The following is a 24,474-nucleotide window of genomic DNA, read 5'->3' on the forward strand; positions in this document are numbered from 1 at the left end:
AAATGCCTTTTGGTTAAACTTTCAGCAAGGAATTTGCATTTGCACTGTTAAATGTTTATATAGCTTTAATGCCTATAAAAACAGCTACTTGTTTAAGTAAAATGAATGGATCTGGGTTTTTTGCGCTAGTAAAGTTGTGGAGTTGTATTTTGTCTTGCAGAAATTATGTCGTCAGTTATATCGTTATCGCAAATTTTCAAATATATATCGTGATATATATTTTTGGCCATATCGCCCTGCCCTGCTTCCAGTCACAGTGAATCAGTGTTTGTCAGTAACTGTATTTTGTGTGTTTGCGTGTGTGCTGACCTACAACTTTATGGCTCCATCTAGTGGGCTGATAGTAGAAGTATATCAGCTGATGGCAGCTTCCTCTGTCTCACACTGCTGTCTGACTGCATTCAGCGGACACTGAGATGAAGCAGGAAATATGTAGCTGATATTTGGACAGCACACATGATGGAAAGGAGGATTTCAGTTGATGTGCAAACAAATGATTTGTGTTTCCTCTGCAGGTGAAGGTAGAAAGTGTGTGTGAGCTGATGTGAATTGAGCAGCATGGATCAGTGTGAGGACAGAGAGGAGGGAGTCCCTCCCTCTAAAAGCACTCTGTGTGGGGAACATGAGAGCCAGACCAAAGCTCAAAGGTGAGATGACCATCTCTAACTGTCCATGACTCTTCTCCATGTCACAGCTCAGCACTCACATCACTGCTCCATTATTATATTATTGAATCCAATCAATTTAAAACACACCAACTCTCTGCTGCAGAGAAGTGAAGTATTAGGAACTCTTAGCAAATTAACTGCTGATGTTGTTGGATATAAACTGCAGTGCAAACATAATTCTCTCAATCCCATTTAAATTCATTCCCCAATTAAGTGAAAGAAAACACTACGTTTCCTGCAGAGAAATTATTTTTACTTATAAAACAGCCCAAGCATCATTTCAGTATTTTTTTTTCTTTTAATCTTCTTAAAAAAACCTTTTTTCTCATGATTGATTATACTGTAAACTTAGGCAACAGTTTTAAATCTGTTTTTGACAGAAAGCAGCAGCACACTGCTGTGTATGACTTCAATGGTAATGGTTTTCTTTCAGGAAATAAAAACACATTGTGGTTTGTTTTCTGAGGAAACCAAACATGAGCTGTTCCAGTCAATCAATAGTCAATATAAACATTTAAATTTGTCTCCAAGCAAAACAGTGATCCAGATTTTATCTGAAGTGATTCTTCATCATTTCCAAGCATTGCAAAGCAAAAACCAGTCCAACAAGGCACTCTCCATTTTACTCCACTCTGAAAATCCAACAAATAAAAATGTACCTCCATTTTTTAACGGTCATAATTAATACATTTGAAGTCCTCACTTTCACATCCACCCTCCAGCCTTTCCTTCTCTCTCGCTTCCTCCTAACGTGCTTCCCCTGTCTGCTATTCCTTTGTCTTCATCCAGCAGTATCACAGTTTTGACTGACAACTTGTTGGCAACAGCATTGATGGCGCTTGTTGTTAACCTTGGCTGTGACTAATGGAAAATCTGGATATGAAGTTTGTCTTACTTGTTCTGTTAGGGGAAACCACAGCAAAATACAAGAGTGTCCTCAGTGGCCCGAAGAGAGAGGGATGCCACACCGAGGATTTGGACAAGTGTTAGTAATTTGTCTGACAGACGACTCACCCAAGCAGAGAAAAACATCCCTGCTAAAGGGTTGAATTCTGCTTTGACGCCGAGACAAATCCCGCTAGTGGAACTGATCACAGCCACAGAAACAGCAATTTGAAACAACAACATTGCAGACGTGGAAGCAGAGCAACTACGGACTAAAGTTTCAGCCTGTCTCAGCAATGCAAAGCCCCCTGAATCTAACATCACAATTGAGGAGAGGAAGGCATTTGCATTACTCAGTGATGACAACAACGTTATCATCCTTCCAGCAGACAAGGGTAGGGACAAGGTTTTGCTAAACCGTAAACCGTATCATGAGAGAATTTTGTCACAGCTAAGAGACAAAATTCTGAAATGAGACCCAGAAAGTGGCTACAAGAATAGGTGATAGATTGTCTGAAGCAGTTAGAACAAGACAAGGCTATTGACCGGACCTCATACCACAGGCTGTACCAAGAGGAATCTACACCAAGTCTGTATGGTTTACCGAAGATACATAAACAGGGTGTACCTTTAAGACAAACTGTGTGTATGATCAACTCGGTCACCTATAACATCTCTTAAGTTTCTTGCTTCAATCCTCAACCTCAGGACTCCACCGTCTATTTACACCTACAGGCCAGTGGACACTCTATCAATGATACACATCCTGGACAGGGAGGAACGCTGGTTTGAACACGGAGTCAAGGAACTGACCTCACAGCCCATTGTTCCTTCAGTGGGCTGGTTTCAGTCATTATGCAAATGTACTGTTTATAAGGTTTGGGGAAACCTGCAGTCAGCTGAGACTGAAGAAGTCACTTGGATGAGTGACGAAACGTTTCTCCCATCAAACGCTACGTCCAGATTAGGGATGCAACGATACCAATTTTTTCAAACCGATCCGATACCGATACTTGGATCTGAGTACTTGCCGATACCGAGTACAAAAACCGATACTTCTACCACACACAAGTTAAACTTAACCAGTAGTAAAGAAACAACCCCAGACAACTCTTTAACCCAAACGAAACGTTTACTGAACGTAAGGGCAGAGACAAATACTGTACAACACAACCTTTTTTTAAACTCAAATGATATTCCAATTCCTTAACCAAATGAAATACACTGTATAAATGACATAATTCCCTTTCAAATTATATTAAACAACCCAACTTATGTTATCACCTTTTGGTAAGTGACTCACTAATATACACTCCAAAACACGTTATATAAATCCACTAAACACACAATATTCACACATGGGCCCCACACACACTCACACTTGTTGCAGGCCTGTTTGCTGCTCACGCCGGACGATGGAGAAAAATCCTCTTCTCCCCAGTAAGAGCAGGAAAGTCTGGCTGTGTCCCAATTCAGGGTATGCACGCTTGAAGTACGCACACTACGCACACTACGCGTACTACGGACGGTGCGTACTACAAGTACAGGTAGTGCGGAAGTGAGAGGCTTGTGAAATGGGACGGTCTAGCCCTTGTCGCGCTGTTCAGGTTGCCTAGCAACCATGATACTAACCGCGAGAAATGTGTCATTCAGCAGTGTGTGACAGAAATGAAGGAGAAATAATGTTCTGTTGGTCATTCATTTTTGTCATGACATCACTTTGATTAGTTGAGTATCTGAGGCTGAGACCACAGGACTGTAAAACATGATAGTTGGGCTTCATTTCTGTACTGAACAGTCATTACAAGATTAGTTAGTAAATAATAATTAGCTAATGTTGTTCATGAGACTAAAGTCATCTCACTGTGGTACTGTAAATATAATATGGCCAATATTATATGTATTGTCAGATTATTATGGTATACACACACACACACACATATACACATATACATATATATTACAGGATGTATTACAGCAGTGAGCTTGCACTCTGGGTCGAAGATTAAAATTGCAGTTATTTATATTTCCTATCACCTTAAATCTTCACTCAAAGACAAATATCTTTATTATACATAAGAGACAAATATTGTTCGTCTAATATGCTGGCATTAAATTTGGCTCAATGCTCACATATATGTGTAAAAAGGAAAATGTACGAGCTGTGAAAACTGTTTCTGATAGAATGAAGAGTAGACTGATATATGAAATATTCCTTTATTGGGTGAGAAAATCAGACCATGTCATAACTGCTTTAAGTCATACAGAATAGACATCAGAGCCTTAAACAGGCTGACTTCTGCTAAATGGGTCAAACTGGGCAGAAAGTATACAAACACATAACATCCTTATAGAATATGATGTAACACTATAGATCAACTTACCTCAGAATATATAAAGCATATAAACAATCACAGCGATATGATGCAACAAACACAGCAGTGCTACTAATCCAAAATACTCAAAGCTTCATAGAACTGAAACAAACATTTATTTTTAGCTCCATTCTGCTGCTGATACATACTTTAGGTTTCTGAATATTAAACTTGTTGCTGCCTTTCATAGTGTGTAACTTGAAGGCCCTGAGTACTTTCTCCCACACTGAAAACACTGGGATGATCAAATTATTTGAACATTACTTAATAAGACTGATTCAGGACAGACATTAGTTATGTTAAACTTTCCTAGCAGTCCTTCACAAACAGGGAACAGTCTGTCTTTTCTCTCCATCTGTCAGCTGCTGCTGGCTCTTCCTCCTCCTCTTCCTCACACACTGCTGAGTTTGTCCTGGTGGATCATCAGGGGTGCAAAGTGTCACAGATGATGTGCAGCAGTGGGTCCCTCAGTCTGTCCTCACTCTGGACACTTGCAGTCGTCACACATGGAAATCAAATGTGTGATAAGCTGCAGGATTCAAACACAAGTGTAACTTATAAATACATGTTCATACTTTTATTCCACAATCAGAGAGAAAGAAACAGAGAGAGAGTGCAGGACAGACAGACAGGTGACAGTCTCAGGTGTATACACTGCTACAAAACAGCACAAGAGAAGGAGGATTTAGTGTTTGTGTTATTACGAGTGCTAAACAAGAAGAGTTCCAGATGGTACAGTGGACACATGTGTGACTCCTGTGATTAAAGCATCTTTCTTTCAGCTTAACGAGTGAACCGTCAGCTCGTTCAAACTCACGTTAAAGTCCGTTTGGCTCGACACCACCGAACAGAGGCAGCAATATAACATAGCTAACATTAACAGTGCAGTGAATGCTGCTTGTGCCGTGATATTCAGGACTGCAAACCGAGCAGCATCACTGACTTTCAGCTTGTTGTGTTTGTGGATATATGACTGACTTTAATTATCCATAAATTCATCAAATTCTCTGTAAGATTAAGGTCAGCTATATATATATATTTGGAAGTAAAGGCGTTAAAACCAAGTTACCGCTGGAAGTACACACATCACTAATGTCACATAACTTTGCCGACATGTGGCCAACAGTAATGTTTTAATGTTCTTAAACATTCGCACATAAATAAGTGACATGATATTCAGTACTCCCTTTTGCCAGTTCACTCTTCAGCCGCTCCCTTCTGCCGTATTTTGCGGCAAAATTATCCACACCCACCGCTGCGCTACGAATTGTGGGATATATGAGACCACGAAGCGTGCACCGGACCACGCTTGATATTTGGGGAAATCGACGGCGCATTTGGAGTATGCATTTGAAGTACACTTTGAATTGGGACAACCGTCGTCGCGTGGCGGTGACGTACTCGCACTTGAAATGCATACTTCAAGCGTGCATACCCTGAATTGGGACACAGCCTCTGACTTACAGTTCCGTTGCTCGGTAGGTCGCCGTGTACCAGTCCCACACTAAATCCACTCCCTGCGGACCGGATGCTGTCTCTGCTACAGCGCATTAGCCAGTCACTGTCCAGCTCTCCGACAGTCCATAGCGGCTGCCTCCGTGGCAGCCAAGCAGTCCGGGCTAGCCTTTAGCCTCGGCGGTCATAGCTGGAAACACAGCACAGTGGCGCGACCATTGAAACAAAAAGTCACTTCACCCACACTCTGTTGTGAAGCTCTCACACGGTCAGCTTTCTAGTCACACACTCTTTTGTGCTGGTTAACCTCAGTAAAACTAGCCGAGTCTCTCACTTTGGTTCAGCTAACCTCGTGCATCTTCTCCCAAATTCCCATCCGGGCTACATTAGTATCGGTTCATGGTATCGGTTAACTTTTACGAGTACGAGTACGCACACATTTTACAGTATCGGCCCCGATACCCGATACCAGTATCAGTATCGGTGCATCCCTAGTCCAGATGACCTAATCAACATTTTGGGACACAGACATTTGCTTCCAAAAGGGACATTAAACACCTGAAAACTCTTAACAGCTTTGGGAATTACAGAGGCAGATGTCTTAGAAACAAGCAATCTTGTCTGCTTTTCCCTGTGTTTCCCTGAACTGATTTTTTTAGTTCACTGTTGCACTGCAATTCAGTGAGGTCAGTGGGGACACTCCACATCAGCTGAGAAGGGGTCTGCAAGCAGCTGGGAAGTGTCACCGCATGCCTTCAAGTCAGCAAATCATGTTTCAAACTCTCATTGCAGGATTTCAATAGCAGACAGATGAGTTTTGCATAGTTTCAGTTTTGTGGAGAAGGTTTTCACACTCTCATAGGCCGCTATGATGAGCTGTCCAAAACCTGGCAGCTTTAAGTTCAGAATGTTTAGCTCGTGTGTAATGTTCACAAGAAATGCCATTATCCATTTTGAATCATCCAATTCAAGAACATCTGGTTTAAAACTTCAATGAATATCTTGAATTCCTCCTCAACACACCCCTTCCTGTGCTAATGCACATCAGTAAAGTACCATACAAGAGGGTGTAAACCTCTGGACCTGATGTAATTTACACATTTCAGGATTACAGACATGACTTCAAGCATTTTCTGCACAGTGCTTGTTGATGTTTAATGCAATGAAGAGCCATTGCTGGATCTGGATCTTTTGCTTTGGTTTGGCCATATATGGAACACAAACTTAGCTTTTCTGTCAACTCTCCATGATCCAGGAGTTTGTGACATCTGCTTTGAAGTTTACTCAGGATATGTATTTTGAATTTTTCTTCAGTGAGAAAACAGATCAAATATCCAGTGTACCAATATTAATTCCCATTCCTCTATGTTGTAGACATTAAGTTGTTGCAATTTACTGAAAGTATTAGATATCCCACAATACTAATGTTAATGTTGGTTATTGAAAAAGCGTTGTGTTTTTTAAATGCTTTAGATTGTGACACTTAAAGTTGTAAAATTATAACTTTATAAATTATAACTATATAAAATTGATTTCATAAGTTATTGTACAAATGAAAAAAATCAGAGGTTGTCAGATGAGAGGTACTCACAGATATTTGATGGACTGGCTCCCCAGTTACTCGTCAGCTGTAACATACTAATCAGCCTGGTTTGGAAGGCTGATGTTAAGGTGCTGGAAGAGAGACTGGCCAGTTACTGAATGTTAAATACTTTTTTTCTGGTTTTCTACCAACTTCTACATATTCACATGTTATTGAAACAGTGATACGCAACAAAACACTGTTCGTACTTGAACTCAATACAATTCACTAAGCTGTTGAGCCTCTGTGGATTCAGACGGACTAGTAAATTTAGGGAACTATAGGGAATCATCTTAATCACTATCTTAAAAGGTCACTTTTTGAATTTTTACTCTGTGCATGAACTAATTCTTCATGGTTCCTCCACAGAGTGGACCAGGAGAGCTCAGAGGTTCTCAGTGATCACTCTGTCCAGCATCATCAAACACACCTGGACTCCATATTTATGGTCTGTACATGTACAACAACTACTTTCACATCTATTCTGTTCAGAGTCATCTCCATGCTGCTCTTTGTAGACCAGTGGATTGTCAGTGTGTCCAACATAGATCTGATGTTTGGATCCATGATTTCAGTCTGATTGGGTCATTCATAAAGTATTCTGTTTCAGCTGCTGGAGGACAACATCATCACTTTTGTGAAGAACGAGCTGAAGAAGATCCAGAAGGTTTTGAGTCCAGATTACCCAGAATGCGTAGAGAGTCATCGTGAGGATGATGAACAGAGGAGCACCAGAGAGGCATTTATAAAGATCACAATGAACTTCCTGAGGAGAATGAAGCAGGAGGAGGTGGCTGACCGCCTGAAGAGCAGTAAGAGGATTTATCTAAAGATTTAAGCTGCTGGATAAATGGGACATTTTACTGATGTCTCAAGAGATTGACCAACATGTGGTCAAATGGACATATCTTAGAGAAAAGAAACTCAACTCTTCCTTTACACAACGTGAACTGATAATCTGCTTTTTTTTTTCAGAATGTGTTGTTTCAGTTTGTCAACGCGAACTTAAATCTGCACTGAAGAAGAAGTTCCAGTGTGTGTTTGAGGGCATCGCTAAAGCAGGAAACCCAACCCTTCTGAATCAGATCTACACAGAGCTCTACATCACAGAGGGAGGGACTGCAGAGGTCAATGATGAACATGAGGTCAGACAGATTGAAACAGCATCCAGGAAAACAGACAGACCAGAAACAACAATCAGACAAGAAGACATCTTTAAAGTCTCACCTGGAAGAGATGAACCAATCAGAATAGTGCTGACAAAGGGAGTGGCTGGCATTGGGAAAACAGTCTTAACACAGAAATACACCCTGGACTGGGCTGAAGACAAAGCCAACCAGGACATCCAGTTCATATTTCCATTCACTTTCAGAGAGCTGAATATGCTGAAAGAGGAAAAGTTCAGCTTGGTGGAACTTGTTCATCATTTCTTTACTGAAACCAAAGAAGCAGGAATCTGCAGCTTTGAAGACTTCCAGGTTGTGTTCATCTTTGATGGTCTGGATGAGTGTCGACTTCCTCTGGACTTCCACAAAACTACAATCCTAACTGACCCTAGAAAGTCCACCTCAGTGGATGTGCTGCTGATAAACCTCATCAGGGGGAAGCTGCTTCCCTCTGCTCGCCTCTGGATAACTACACGTCCTGCAGCAGCCAATCAGATTCCTCCTGTCTGTGTTGGCATGGTGACAGAGATCAGAGGATTCACTGAGCGACAGATGAAGAAGTACTTTAAGAAGAGATTCAGAGGAGAAAAGCTAGCCAGCACCATCACCTTCCACATGAAGACATCACGAAGCCTCCACATCATGTGCCACATCCCAGTCTTCTGCTGGATCACTGCTACAGTTCTTGAGGATGTGCTGGAAACCAGAGAGGAAGGACAGCTGCCCAAGACCCTGACTGAGATGTACATCCACTTCCTGGTGGTTCAGGCCAAAGTGAAGAAGGTCAAGTATGATGGAGGAGCTGAGACAGATCCACACTGGAGTCCAGAGAGCAGGAAGATGATTGAGTCTCTGGGAAAACTGGCTTTTGATCAGCTGCAGAAAGGAAACCTGATCTTCTATGAATCAGACCTGACAGAGTGTGGCATCGATATCAGAGCAGCCTCAGTGTACTCAGGAGTGTTCACACAGATCTTTAAAGAGGAGAGAGGACTGTACCAGGACAAGGTGTTCTGCTTCATCCATCTGAGTGTTCAGGAGTTTCTGGCTGCTCTTCATGTCCATCTGATCTTCATCAAGTCTGGACTCAATCTGCTGGAAGAACAACAGAAGACCGCTATATGGTCTAAATTGTTTGCAAAAAAGGAGTCAAGAGAAGTGGAATCTGCATTGACATTTTTCTACCAGAGTGCAGTGGACAAGGCCTTACAGAGTTCAAATGGACACCTGGACTTGCTCCTCCGTTTCCTCCTGGGTCTTTCACTGCAAACCAATCAGACTCTTCTACAAGGCCTGCTGACACAGAAAGGAAGTAGCTCAAATTCTCATCAGAAAACAGTTCAGTACATCAAGGAGAAGCTCAATGAGACTCTGTCTGTAGAGAAAAGCATCATTCTGTTCCACTGTCTGAATGAACTGAATGATCATTCTCTAGTGCAGGAGATCAGACAGTACTTGAGTTTAGGAAGTCTCTCCACAAATAAACTGTCTCCTGCTCAGTGGTCAGCTCTGGTCTTCATCTTACTGTCATCAGAAAAAGATCTGGATGTGTTTGACCTGAAGAAATACTCTGCTTCAGAGGAGGCTCTTCTGAGGCTGCTGCCAGTGGTCAAAGCCTCCCACAAAGCTGTGTAAATATATTTGTGCTTTTATTTTTTCTATTCTACCTAATGTTGATTCTACTTACCGAAAAGCTTCCGTGTATAATTTAAAAAACATGAACAGCATAATGGTGAATGGACTGGTTCTTATATAGTGCTTTTCTACTACATCTGAGCACTGAAAGCACTTTATAAAACTTGCCTCTTTCACCCGTTCACACCGTTTTGCACATGCACTGTTTCTAAGCTCCTTTTCTTTAAATGCTTTCAATCTAACATACACATGCTAACTGGAGCAGACAGAGATCCAACTACCAACCTTCCGATAAGTAGGTGACCACCTGAGGCAAAGAAGTGGCTCTCATACAAGTCTAAGAATGTTAATATAAAAATCATTAATGTAAATGATTGTTAGCACTCAGAATCAAGTATATTTTGCTTTACAACAGTTGAAAATGCCAGTGTTTCTGAAGGATATATGGATGCAACTTTTATCAAAGTAGCACTAGTGCATTCTTCTCTCGGCTCTCAATGGAGGCGGTCTCATCTTTCTTCCTCTCACTTATCTTTCCCGCTTCGCTTCTCATGTCTTTGTCTAGTCACGTCGAGCTCTAAACCCTCATAGAGTCTTCAAGTCTTGTTCTCTAAAACCTAAAGACAAATTATGGTTTTAATCAACTTTTCCCTTAATGCAATTGAAACCATCTTCTTGACGAAAAACCTGGTTTCGGAACCATGATAACCGTGTTCTTGCTGATCGGAACTGGCGGGCTGTGAGTATTCAGACTGTGCTCATTCAACACAACACGGATAAGAGAAGCTTGGAGAAGCTCACGGCTCTTTAATGGGAAATTGAGAGACCTGGTGACCAGTGATGGACAGTAGACCAACTGTAAAATTGGATGCAGTTTGTTCGCACTAACCCAAACAACTACCATCTTCATTTCATGCGGCTACGGTGCCAGCTGTGCGTCATGGCCTAGGCTGACTGGAATTGAAAATTCTCCTTGAAAACAGGACTGTGTTTGATTCTCTTCCCTTATCCTTCAAGGTCAACTACGCCAGCTGGAAGAGTGTTGACTAGCTTCTCCTCCCAGTCAGACACAGGATACACACATACACAAAAATCTCTCATGTATACAGACACAGCGCCGTAAAGATGGCTGCAGGAACTGTGGGGCTGTTGTCGGCTGTATGGCCGAAAGGGGTGCTCAAGATGGCGCTGGAGTGCCTGGCAGCCTATCCTGTCTTTAAGTGATGACATACATGAACGCTGCTTCTGGACCCAAACTACTCTGCATTTATTAAGGCTTTTGTCTTTTTAACATGTTTTAAGGCTTTATATCTTTTTCTATTTAATCTGAACAAGCCTATAAAAACAAGGCAGTGATCACTGTTGGCCTCTATAGGTTTGTATTAGCACTATTCATCGGCAGCACATTTTAAAGCTCAGTTTTAAAACCCTGCAATGTAACCATAGCCCAGCCCATGCAAGAGTATATTAATGACTAACCTCGTATTGTGGATGGATTATCTCAGTCGTTCTCCTGACTGAAGTGTGGTCCATTTTCAGCTTCCTACCATGCCATTGCACTTATCACTAACCATTGGGTTAGTGACAAGTGCAATAGCATGGCACTTAACCCTGCTAACTTCTAACTCAGCTAAAATTCTGTTTTCACGGATGCCTGGATGTTAAACCTAATTATCACAGCTGGTAGATCAGCCACGGTGATCATTTTATTAAAGATAAAATAATTTAGACAGTTTTTAACTCTCAGGGATGCTGCAGTGTTCGCTTGACTTTGTGACCTGAAGTGGAGTTTGGGCCCGGAAATGGCTAATGACGTCAGACTTAAAGACCGGATAACACAATTTCCCTCAGGATGAATAAAGTATTATCAATCAATCATTGACAGGCTTCAGCACTAAAAAATGACACACCACAACTTTTAGTTTGCTCTCTGGTTGGAAAAAAATAATTGATGTTTTGTTGGTGGAGCATTATTTTCTGTTTCTTTCCTGACCCAGTGCACTCCCTTCAACATAATTTAGGTGTCATCACCAATGACCTCTGTATCCATTTTACTAAAATAAGAACATAGGTCTAATACTTCAGGCCCCTGGGTTTACTAGCCTCAGGTTGATCTTGTCTCTATCTCCAAGAGTTTTATTCTTCAGTCATCTTCTTTTATTCTTCTTTCTAATACATACACCAATACACTTTTTGTCAGTTGTAAACACTCACAACTCAGTTTGTCTTTTTTTTCTCTGCTATGACTGCCATCATTGGAATTAGAGAGGACAAAATGGTACAGAGGTTCCTGTGCCATTGCGTTTGTTTTCAGCTGGGCAACCAGTTGTCACAAATTGCAGTAGATCACTGCTAATCATTCTTCATTATATGTAATTTAATCTGACCACAAATATCTTTGTTTTTTCTTCAGAATGAGTATCTGCAACCTTTCAGAGAGAAGCTGTGAAGCTCTGTCCTCAGTTCTAGGCTCCCAGTTTTCTAGTGTCAGAGAGCTGGACCTAAGTAACAGTGATCTCCAGGATTCAGGAGTGAAGCTTCTATCTGCTGGACTGGAAAGTGCACACTGTACACTGGAAACTCTCAGGTCAGGATTCAGACTTTCCACTTATGGTCATGTTAATCTTATTGCATAAAAAGCCTAACTTTCACAGAATTACCTAGTATCTGTCAATTATTTGTCTCTCAATTTCTGCCTGGAAAAACCTATTTTCACTTTCTTTTCATACTGGAGGAAAGAAAATATTAAACAATGCATGTTTTAGGTGCCTACTTGGCATGATGAAAATGACTCAGCAGTCATTTTCATTAATGCTGAAAATGACAGCGAAAAAATCAACAATCATATGTCCCCCTATAATCACACACTTTGGAAACACCAGCGAAGCCAAGCTCTCAATTTACAGGTTGATCTACATCCTTACTCTCACCTATGGTCACAAGCTGTGGATAGTGACTGAAAGAAGGAGATAGCGGATGCAAGCAGCTGAAAAGAGTTTTCTCCAAAGGCTGGCTGGCCTCTCCCTTAGAGAGGGTTGACAGGTAGACAGGGTGAGGAGTTTAGCCATTCGGGAGGGGCCCAGAGTAGAGCTGCTGCTGCTCCTCCACATCAAATTCGAGCCAGTTTAGGTGGTTTGGGCATCTTACAAGGATGCCTCCTAGGTGATGTCCCACCGGGAAGACGCCCTGAGGCAGACCCAGAACACGCTGCAGAGATTATATCTCTCAGCTGGCCTGGGAACGCCCTGGTGTTTTTGTTTGTTTTACAGCCCCTGGCCTTGGAGGAAGTGAGCCAGCCTTCCTTCAAGCAAATCCAAGTGTGCTGGGACCCACAGACAATTGGCTGGGTGGGGACCTGTGCCAACCCTCCTAAATTCGAAGGTGGCAATCCACCTGACAAGTGGTCTGCAGTAAGCAACACTATCGATTTTCAGTTCTGAGTCCTTTTCTTAATAAAGCTTTTTATTAAACTGATTCCCCTTGAGAGGGCCTAGTTTACGTTACCTCCCCTGTCCCCTAGCAGAGACGTGTCGTAACAATGTTTCCCTGGACAAGCTGGAGGAGGTGGGCAGGGTCTGGGGTTTTCATCTTACACTCAGAAAAATAAAAGTTTCAACTGGAACTGAAAGTCGTTCTTTCGAGCCAGGCCATAGAAGAACCTTTTATATTGCCATAAAGAGCCTTTCAAGCAATGGTTCTTTGAAGAACCATTTCTTTCAGTGGTTCATTGAAAAACCATTAAATGTTAAATGTTAATGTTAATTAATGTTAATGTTTGGTTTATTTCAGTGTTTTATTTGTTCCTGAGTAAACCGGTTTGGCTGTGATTAAAGTTAAGCTTCATAACATGTTACTCACAGTTACATTAAGAGGGGACAGCAGTAAAAACTCCGGACCTGTGACATCATCACGTACGCTGGTGTTCCGACTGTACAAATCACGAGTCCGTGCTCGCGTACTTGAGAATTGAGAAACGGCCCACGAGTCCGTGCTCGCGTTCTCGGCGGGTACGTACTCCCGTGCGTTCTTGGCGAGTACGTACTCACCGAGAACGCGAGTACGTACTCGCGTACTTCGGCATTGATAAACGGCCTGAGTGATTCGTTCACCCTGTGATTCAGCACAGAAAGGGAGGGGGTGAGTAGCTCACATGTGCTGTTAGCATGTTAGCAGAGCGATGCTACTGTGAACTGAGGAGCTATTGTCTTGATGTGATGTGATGCTTCTATTCAGGGTTTTTTCTTCCAGTTCAGAGCAGAAATTTTTTTGTTAAGATACTGGATGTTGTGTTTTTCTCCACAATTTTAATTATAAGCTAGATATATTTCTACTAATGAAATTAGTTTGCAAACAGCAACGGGGATGAGTCAGTGAGTCAGTTGGGCTTGTGAATCATGATTCATGAGTCAGTAAAGTGATTCTCGAGTATTGAACGATTCGTTCATAATTCGCGCATTACTACCACATTGTCCAAATTTTGGACTTTAATTGCAAGATATTGTTATATAGCCGGAGCAAAGCAAAATCAAATAATATAAAAAATTGAGGAAACTAACTATAATTATCTAATAAGCCTACTCTAAGCTATTGCTAATTTTGTTCTTATTTTTGGGAGGAGAGAGGTTAGAAAGAGTATGCATGGAGCCGAAATGGAGCTGAAGATGCACTTATCTCTGTGTTTTGTGTTAACGATATCCCTTGGAAAAAAAAATAAATACAAAAATAATGTGTAAGTCCACAGTTTTGGGCAGCGGTTGCTATTCTGGCCTAACTGTGGACCCCTCAGGCCAAATCCTCAGATGATGTCTTTTGAATTTCAAATTAGGATAATTCATATTCAGTTTGTAAAAGCATTTATTCAAGTTACAGTTCAGATTCAATCCAAGCAATTGAAATTCAAATTTAACTTATTGAAATTCAGTTTCTGATGTCACAGATTTCTGCTCATATTTATTTTACATAACGTAAAGCTGAAGTTCATTGATAAGTTTAATCAAAAACTTGGAAAAACATGGAAACATCTGCTGATGAAAATGTGTTGATTTATTGGTCTGTTATGAAGCTATTGCTATTTCTAATGTGTTTTTATCACTTTCTGGTGTTTTATTAATTAAACAATACATGTATTGATTGTTGTGCTATTTAAGTAAAGTTTTATATTTTATTTATAGTCTACTAAAAATATTTAAATATTACTGTTTAAATTACTAATATGTGACATGTATAAGTAGTGATGTTGTGCTGAGGGTTAAGATGCCTTTTTTGTCTTTTGGTATACTATGAAATGGCAATAAACAATTAATAAATGTGTAATATGTGCTCATGTTTCTTTTACCCTACCTACTCAAATTCTTTCAATGATACATTTTATTTTGAAAGATTTAAAATGGTTCTTTAAAGAACCACTCCAAAAGAGTTTTTACTGCCGTCCCCTCCTAATTTAACTGTGAGTAACATGTTATGAAGCTTAACTTTAATCACAGCCAAACCAGCCAAATTTGTACTCAAGAACAAATAAAACACTGAAATAAACCAAACATTAACATTTAGATGTGATCTAAGTGACTTATATATCATTTTTAACCTCAGTAGTGAAACCTCTATTAATAAAAATAGTGTACATGTACATACGTGTACATACCTTAATAAAAACAAGCAGGTGAGATGTTAGAACGCTTTTATTTCCATTCTAGTGGACACTCAATACTATAGACAGCTGCTGGGGTTTCTTTAACCTGAGTAGTGAGAAGTCCGCGAGCGGGGGGGGGGGGTTGAAAACGATGTGCCGGGAGTCCGCTGTTGAGTTTTGGACGAAATGCATTCTGGGATATATAGCTGTCCCAAGTCCACACCGATGCATGCTCGATAAAACGGGCTGATCGAGAACACATCCGGGACTTTTTCGCGTTCTCGGCTTGATGCGTACTTCGAATTGGAACAGTACTTGGTCTCCGACTGATGACGTATCACGAGTACACGAGAACGCAAGTACGCACAAGTACGCATATTGATAAACGCCCTCACTCAACCCCTTCCTTCTGGCTCACAGCTCCTTCTTCTTCTTCTTGGTTGGCAACCAATGTTAAGGCGCATTACCGCCCCTGGCTCACAGCTCAGGCGACATTTAGATGAGAAAATATATATTTGACACATTTAAGGAAAATACTAATAAAATAAAAACAAACAAAATAAATGTTCCCTTCAGAATTTTTTTTTGCTCTTTTTTTTTGCTGTATAAAATAGTTGTTTTATTTTAGAATCATTCATCTTAGCAGTAGGATATACATGAAAAGAGAAACAAATTAAGTTTGACTGAAAATTTACATTTTTTGCACTCTCTGGTCAACTGAGTCAGTGAATCAAATGACTCAAAAGACCCGATTCACTTTGGTGAGTGACTCATTAAAACTCGATTCAGTAAAAAGAATCAAATTTACCATCACAACAATGTGGACCCTTTCGAACCCTTTGGGATACAGTAAAGGTAAAAAAAAGTATCAATTCCCACTACTATAAATAATTGTTACAGGTTACTCTAGCTCTTTAAATGTAACAGGCACATAGGCTTTAGTCGTCTAAGCAACTACATTCCACCCAGTTAGTTACCAAGTGCACCAATCTAGAAGAGAGGTACAATTAATGGTTATTGAATCCAGTTCTTTTATACTTCTACTGGACAGAGAAGATGTAGACTCATACTGATCAAAGTATTTATAATAATTTTATTCAATATATTATCTTCCGGAAGAGAGATGTGCCCAGTGCAAGCATTGGAAGATCTGAAGAGCCCACTTTGGATCTGTTACATTTATAATTTCAGCGCTCCTCACCTAGCACCCACTCCTCCTGTTATTTTGGTACTTTGTTCAACTTACACGTCATACACAGTTTTGATCAAATTAACTTCTTTACCTATGCCCTTACTTCATGTGTGTGTGTGTGTGTGTGTGTGTGTGTGTGTGTGTGTGTGTGTGTGTGTGTGTGTGTGTGTGTGTATGTGTTGCTGCTTGTCTGTAGAGGGCTCTTCGTTAAGAGGTGACGATATGCAAATGAAGAGCAGCAGCTCTAAAATGAAACAAGCGAAAATCCCTCATTCGAACTTTTTAATAGTTTGGGAAGATACAAAGAAAATTATTGTTTTGGTAATAGTGTTCTGTAAATACTTTCTGTCAATGATTCCTGGAATACCGTTAACATGTGTTAAAAACACAACCAGCATAGACAGGATATCTGGGCCAGGATTTGGAAGTTGTTGGTTTTCTGTGGGGGGTTTGAAAGCTTCTTGAATTATCACCTAATGTGTGAAGTTGGGTTTGGCCTTTAAATGACTGCAGTGATTTATCAGAGATGTGCAGAGCGCAGGAGGACATTTAAAAAAAATACATGTGGTTCAAAGTAGGAAATTTAAAATGATGTAATCCATACATTCATCTGGCATTGACTGTCTATTAAATTAATTGAAAAAAGTAAAATAGATGAATAAAAACAAGCTTTGCAGGAAGTTTTCACTGATGGATTACTGTTTTGTGTTTCTGCAGTCTGTCAGGCTGTCTGATCACAGAGAAAGGCTGTAATTCTCTGGCTTCAGCTCTGAGCTCCAACCCCTCCCATCTGAGAGAGCTGGACCTGAGCTACAATTATCCAGGAGGCTCAGGATTGAAGCTGCTGTTGGCTGGACTGAAGGATCCAAGTTGGAGACTGGACACTCTCAGGTATGGAGATAATTTTTGTTTGTTTGTTTGTTTGTTTGTTTTATTGTACTGAAGTCTGAAGAAAGAAGTTTCATTACTGTAAATTTAACAATTTATTCACGATTGTCTTGGAGACAGCCATCAGCCATATCATCCTGCAAACCTTCATCTTGCTCTAGGGTGTTATTTTTCCCAGTGGATGACACGGTTGCTTGTTTCAAGTTATGTATGTCCATAAGTGACATGTGGGATCAGGGCACCCTAGGTCATAGATCGATGATTGATTTTGTAATCCTATAATTGGACACTTGGGTGAAGAGAGGTCAACTGTCAAGTGATCACCACATGGTGGTGAGTTGTATCATTTGGCACTGCAGGATGCTGGACAGGCAAACCTAAACATATAGTGAGTGTCAGGTGTTTATATTTTAAGAGACATTCTTCAGGTTGAATAGAGACACTCAGACAGGTTAAGAGTATAATAACGCGACGTGCACCGGAGAGAGCTCGAGTGAGACTCTCCCTTGAGCACGCAGAAACTTTTTATTTATAGTGTTGCAGAAGTTGCACAGCATTTCATACGTCATGTTCCAGCTCTCAAGAAATGCTGAGCGTGTGCTGATCTTGGGTTCTGTGAAATCAGTTTATGCTGGTTTCAGTTAGAAGAGGATGAGGCAGAAGTACAATGATTAATAATCAGAAAACTGAGTGAGTGTGTATGTAATCTATTGCTGACAGAAAGGAAAGATAAGTGCATGACACACTGCTCTCAGGTACGCACTGTTCAGATAAGTTTAAAATGGATAAACATATTCACACACGCAAGCAAAAACATATATGTATACACATGTCATGATGGTATTAATAAAATCCCTTAACAGTGAGGTTGTGCTGGGAATGCCTGCCAAATGTGCTGGGAATTGGATTCATTCCTGGTGTGTTGTGGACTCCGACAGGGCTGACCTTTCTTGCTGATTCTGTTCCTTATTTTTATGGACAGAAAAATTCTGTTGTATCTATGTAGTGGAAGGCTTCCACTTGGATGGCCTCAGAATCTCATCTATCCTTTTTGTAGACACCGTGGTTCTGTCGGTGTCATTAGGTGCATTATATTTATGTGTCACTCTGGCACAGCTGGCTGCCGGCGGAGCTCACGGGCACGTTACTGCAACCCGCTGCTCCTTCTGCTCCGCAGCTGCTGAGTGACCCCTCATCTGTGGCTCTCCTCAGCTCTTTCGAGGAGAGTGGCACAGTTGCCCCTCCTCTGGTCTTCCTTGGTCTGTTGTTCTCTTGGGGTCTCTGGATGTCTAGAGCCTGGATCTCCTCCATACCTTACAGACACAAACAACCTCCTCCCTGCAGCTGTCAGACTGTACAATCAGAACTGCTCCCAACAAACATAGATGTTTACATCTGTGCTGTAACTGCAATAAGTTATTTAACCGATTCGCACTACAACCTGGTTTGCCTCTTATCTGTAGTTATTTTTATTTAATTTAATAACTGTACAGTACTCTCTGTATATAGTAACCATTGTCCTTAATGTAAATATGTAAGAAAAATTGTGTATGTTTCTGTTCTGTGTCCTGTGTACTGTTTGTTGTATATGTGTCTTTTTTTGGCTGCTGTTACAACCAAATTTCCCCTTGTGGGACAATTAAAGGATTATTCTACACCCTTTTTGGCTCCTACCTCAAAGCACACTGTGCGCTTTCGATCCTACATGCTGCACAATAATATTCAATATTTGGTATTTACTGTTATATTCACATAGATTATCACGATAATGTTGTTTATTATGTTGCTCTCTTTTTTCTTTTCTTTTTTTTGCTTGTTTCTCTTTTTTTTCCAACAGGTGATCCAGGTGATTGATATATGTATTTTTTGTCTGTTGGTTTTTGTTTTTTTCCCTACTTTCTTTCTCCCTTTTCTTTCCCCCAGTCATTTCTGTCCCGTGTGTAGTAAGTTAAAATGTAATAAACAATAAAAACAAAGGTGAATCAAATAGACCAATACGGCAAGGCCAGGATGGTCCATTTAAAGTAAGTAAGTAAATCTGTTGGGCATCTTTCTTTGTCTTTAGACAATAATTCTGATAACAAAAGAATCAAATGGGACAGGCAAAGAAAGAAATAACAATGAAAAATTATTACAATAATGGTCATGCCAAACTATCTAAATAAGAATTAATTCTAAACTTTGACATGGCCACTCAAAAACATCAATCTTGGGGGATTTTGTTATTCTGAGGTGGATTAAAAATCACTTTATTGACAGTAAGGAGAATATTTCAAGTGGAGAACAGTCAAAGGATGTCAAACCAGATTTCATTGCTCCAACAACCATTCCACCAACTGCTTCAAAGGACTGACAGATCCAGGATCAGTCCAAATCATCAGCAGTTTGATCCACGTATGGATTGAAGTGTATTTCTGAAAATGTTGGACTGTTCCTTTATCATTGTCTAACATTATGTGTATGAGAGCCATGCAATGTCCATGTGTGCATGCTGAAAGAGACTGTGCTGGTCTGACCCCTCTCCTCCTTTCAGGGTGGAGCCTGCTGGAGTCCAATGGTTGACACCAGGTCTGAGGAAGTGTAAGTGTGTTTTTAATGTGATTCATGAAAACAAAGCAGCACACATTCAAACATCTTCAAACTGTCACATCACTCATTCACATCTCTGATGTCAGGAGTCATCATAAAACTGTCAATCAATGAACAGATGATGGATCAATAACTGCAGCTGGATTGTGTTTGTTCTCTCCATCAGATTCCTGTCAACTCACAATCGACACAAACACAGTACACACAAACCTCCAACTGTCTGACAACAACAGGAAGGTGGCACGTGTGATCGAGGTTCAGTCATATCCCTATCATCCAGACAGATTTGATTATGAACCTCAACTGCTGTGTAGAAATGGTCTGACTGGTCGCTGTTACTGGGAGGTTGAATGGAGAGGAGAGGTCCAAATATCAGTGAGTTACAGAAGAATCAGAAGGAAAGGAAACAGTGATGACTGTGTGTTTGGATACAACGAGAAGTCCTGGAGTCTGTACTGCTCTGATGATGGTCCTCGTTCTGTGTGGCACAATAACAAAAACACACCTATTTCCTCCATCTCCTCCTCCTCCTTTGTCTCTAACAGAGTAGCAGTGTATGTGGATCATCCTGCTGGCACTCTGTCCTTCTACAGAGTCTCCTCTGACACTCTGATCCACCTCCACACCTTCAACACCACATTCACTCTAAAACTTTATCCTGGGTTTTTTATCTGGTCTCGTTCGTCAGTGTATCTGTGCTGAGTTGACTGTAAAGAGTGTCCTCCTGTTTGAGAAACACTGACTGTTGACCAGAGTTCAGTCTGTACATGTCTGTCTCTTTCAGTCAGAAATATATTTTCAGATTCATGGATTCAATCAGTTGATGTTTTAAACTGTTCTAAATGATTCCTTGTAAACTTCTTCCTCTTCAGTCCTTTAAAGATGGAAGTTCCCATTATTACAGGATCATGTTGTTTTTCTGTCTTTTTCCACTCAAAGCTTCACAGTGAATATCAGTATGTTGTGTTTCTCTGAGGCTCAGTTCACAACCAGCTCCTCTGCATTTTCAACAAGTCTGAGCTCATTAAAATGAATCCAAATGTTTGATTTCTCTTTCTCAATGGGATGTTTTCAAACTCTGCACATGCTCTTACTGTTTCACTCATTGTTGGAAGCTCATATTTTGAAAATGTTTCAGCCATATAAGCTGAAAATATTGGCGCAATAGTTTTGAATGCAGTTCTAAGCAGAATCTGATTGTATTGAGATATCATAATGCATGCGACTATATACATAGCAAAGGCTGCATTAAACATTTTAAACTTGCATTGTGTTTTCAGAGACATTTTGAATAACAACATGGTGTAGTATGGTGGTAACTGTTTCTAATTTTCTTAGAAATATCTAAATACATATTGTGTATTACTTCAGCTTCTATAAAAATGAAACTATCACAAAGGGTCCTGGTGAAGAATCTTGTGGAATTTTGTGACAGACATGAAATTTATTTTTAATATAGAAATATTAGAATCACTGTCATAATTTCAACTTCACATTTAATTAAATGTTGTGTGAAAAACATTAAGGAAGTGGTTTCATATGTATTTACGTCAATAAAAATGCTTTTGAAACAACCTTCTGTCTTTTGGAGTATATATCTCTGAGTTTACACATCAATTCTCAAGGAGGGGAAACAAGGCAGAAGGACACAGATGGACACAGAGGGCAAAGACACAAGGGGAAATCTAATAAACAATATTGAACAGAACAACTCAGGTATTATAGAATAATTCTTAACACAACCAAATAGACTTAACGTAATACAAAACTGACAAACACACAGGAAACTCAAACCGCTGGGTCAAATTGACCCAGGACATTGGCCATCTTCCACAACAAGCTGGGGGTGTAGGAGAAAGACTGGACAAAGACATGCTGTGGAAGAGCGCCAGAGATTAACAATGATAACATTAACAATAATAATTAAATGCACATTTGTTTATAAAAAATGGTGAGATGAAATTGACTAGAGAAACCGTGCAATGGGAGCCTAGGACTATTGCAGGATGACTAAGAAAGAGTACAAAGTAACCTGATCCAGCTTATATAGACTATTGGGAAAAGTTCAAGAAGTATGCACAGCATTGTCAGCTGACGACAGCTTAAATTATGATATTGTGAAAACCACTGTTCTGTGTGCGTATGAGTTAGTGGTGAAGGCGTATAGGCAAAAGTTTCAATTTGGAAAAACATACCAGCCTCATGTGGAGTTTGCGAGGAGGGTAAATCACAGCAAAAAATCCTGGCACAACTTCACCTGCTTCCAAGGTGCATGGAGAAGATGAAAGAATTAAAGAAGCAGGAACTCCAGCAACACTTGAGAAACGAAGAACAGCTTTAATAATTGACCAACGCGTTTCGGCTTGTGGCCTTCATCAGGGTCTTGCGAGGAGGGAAAGAAATTTTTTTTCACAAATCGTGTCAGGCTCAATTAAATCAAATCAAAATGTATTTATATAGCACATTTTTAAAAAACAGTGTCACTCAAACTGCTTCACAAATTATGAAATAAATGAAATAAGAATCATTTACGAAACAGCAACACAAGACAAGACAAACTTAGAAGCCAACCAAATGTCAACAAGATGTGCAGCAGGTCTGGTAATGACGCCACTGTTTATGCGATGCCATGCCATATCTGGCCCGGTTATGGTTTGGTTTATGTGGCCCAGGCCCATAGAAACCAGGCCTGGCCGGAATCCGGCATCAAGCTGGCACTTCTGACTGACTGGTGTCATGGCAGCGTGTATGTCAACCAGATGCGGGCCAGGTCTGGCAATGAGGCACTATTTATGTTCCTATTTTCCTATTTTAGTTAGAAGACCCAAATGCCATGTTGCAATACTATACTGCTATGGTAGCCAACATTGCAAATGAACGTTTGACAGTGTACACTGTACAGTGTGAGTGTACACTTTGTCCAAAACCTAGTGAGAGTTTACTCATCTTTGCCAGTGGGTGGCTGTAGCTCAGGCGGTAGAGCAGGTCTCCTACCAATCGGAAGGCTAGTGGTTTGATCCCTGGCATCTCCAGTCTGCATGTCGTGAATGTGAATGTGCATGAGTGTAGTTAGGAAGCACTCAGTTAAGAGAAAGTGTGTGGTTGGGTGAATGCGGCATGTTGTATTGAGCACTTGCTATATAATAATGAGTCCATGCATTGTCTGAACAGAATTTTTACATGTTACTTTTGCACTATTATGCACATGTTATTATTACATGGCTTAATTAAGGTACACATTAGGCTGACATCTGGGGCCAGAGCTGAAACTTTTCTGGGCCAACACAGGGCCAGCAGTGTGTCTGCAACTGGCCCGTGGCTGCGCACAACTTACACCCACATACCGCAAAGAATGATGGCCCTTTGGTGGCCCAGACCAGGTTTACCAGAGGTAATCCACACATGAGCCACCAAAGGACCACCAGTGTGTCTGCAACTGGCCTTGTGCTGGCCCATGTGTGGGCCACCTTTAGCAAACCAGATCTGGCCAGATCCGGACCATACCAATTTTGCTATGTGCGCTTAAGTCAGACCCAGGGTAAAAAGATGAGTCTTTAAGCGAGATTTAAAAGACTGAACAGACTCAGAAGAGCGAATGGCAATAGGGAGATTGTTCCACAGTCTAGGTGCTGCAATAGCAAAGGCACGACCACCTCTGGTTTTCAGGCTTGACTTAGGTTGCATTAAGAGCATCTGATTTTGAGATCTTTGTGCTTTTTTTTTTAGGATTATACAAATGATAAGCTCGTTTTATTAAAGGAGTTCAAAAACCAACTCAACAGAGGATCCTAACTTATTTAAATAGGAAAAATGTCACTGTGCTAGGTGCTGCTATTATACAAGCAGAAGAGTTTGCTCCAACACATAAGAGTGTTCCCTCAGCTCCTATAACACACTAGATTCGATTAGCTAAAAAAAATGCTTCACTAAAATCTCCCTTTGTAACACCACTGCTACGGAAACACGAGAATGTTTTTACTGCCATGAGCAAGGTCACCTTATTGCCCCTCCCCCTCTAAGCTTAAAAGGAAAAGGAAAGAGCTGTCTAAGAAAGGCAAAAAAAAAGAAAAGACAAACCCTTCTCCAATCAATCTTCAAAATAGATCTCAAATCCTCAAGGAGACAACCTGTTAAGCCCCAGTGGTTGCTCTGGGTTGCTTCTTACTTGAAAATAACATGCCCAAAGTGAACTGAACTGAAAACTCTGTATAGACTATCTCGGAGGAATTATAGGGGGGGGGGATGAATGAAAAAAAAAAGACCTCTGCTAGCATAACGGGCAGGTTTTTGACGGGGCTCCCACACAAACGGAAAGCAGAAGATGAAGCATCACCAAATATGCTTACAAACCCACTTCCAAACCAAAGACTAGAAAATATGATGAAGCATATCTTGCCTTTGGCTTCTCAA

General features: G+C 40.6%; 1 protein-coding gene across 1 annotated transcript; it reads left to right on the top strand.

Moving 5' to 3' along the window:
- Nucleotides 1-519: 519 nt before the first annotated feature.
- On the top strand, nucleotides 520-20,766 carry LOC134621436 (NACHT, LRR and PYD domains-containing protein 12-like). Its single transcript, XM_063467945.1, has 8 exons — nucleotides 520-633; nucleotides 7,321-7,413; nucleotides 7,576-7,777; nucleotides 7,941-9,762; nucleotides 12,180-12,353; nucleotides 17,305-17,478; nucleotides 20,009-20,055; nucleotides 20,231-20,766. The coding sequence occupies exons 1-8, from the start codon at nucleotides 559-561 to the stop codon at nucleotides 20,764-20,766; spliced, it is 3,123 nt and encodes a 1,040-aa protein (XP_063324015.1). The 5' UTR covers nucleotides 520-558.
- The last annotated feature ends 3,708 nt before the right edge of the window (nucleotides 20,767-24,474 follow it).

Source organism: Pelmatolapia mariae, linkage group LG3_W, assembly GCF_036321145.2.
Source record: "Pelmatolapia mariae isolate MD_Pm_ZW linkage group LG3_W, Pm_UMD_F_2, whole genome shotgun sequence".
NCBI lineage: Eukaryota > Metazoa > Chordata > Actinopteri > Cichliformes > Cichlidae > Pelmatolapia > Pelmatolapia mariae.

Bases quoted from the DNA above. Each gene is read 5' to 3' on its own strand.
- LOC134621436 (XM_063467945.1), top strand. From the start codon at position 559: ATGGATCAGTGTGAGGACAGAGAGGAGGGAGTCCCTCCCTCTAAAAGC. The intron at 634-7,320 runs ACCAAAGCTCAA...ACTAATTCTTCA, and splicing joins GTGGGGAACATGAGAGCCAG to TGGTTCCTCCACAGAGTGGA. The intron at 7,414-7,575 runs GTCTGTACATGT...ATTCTGTTTCAG, and splicing joins ACCTGGACTCCATATTTATG to CTGCTGGAGGACAACATCAT.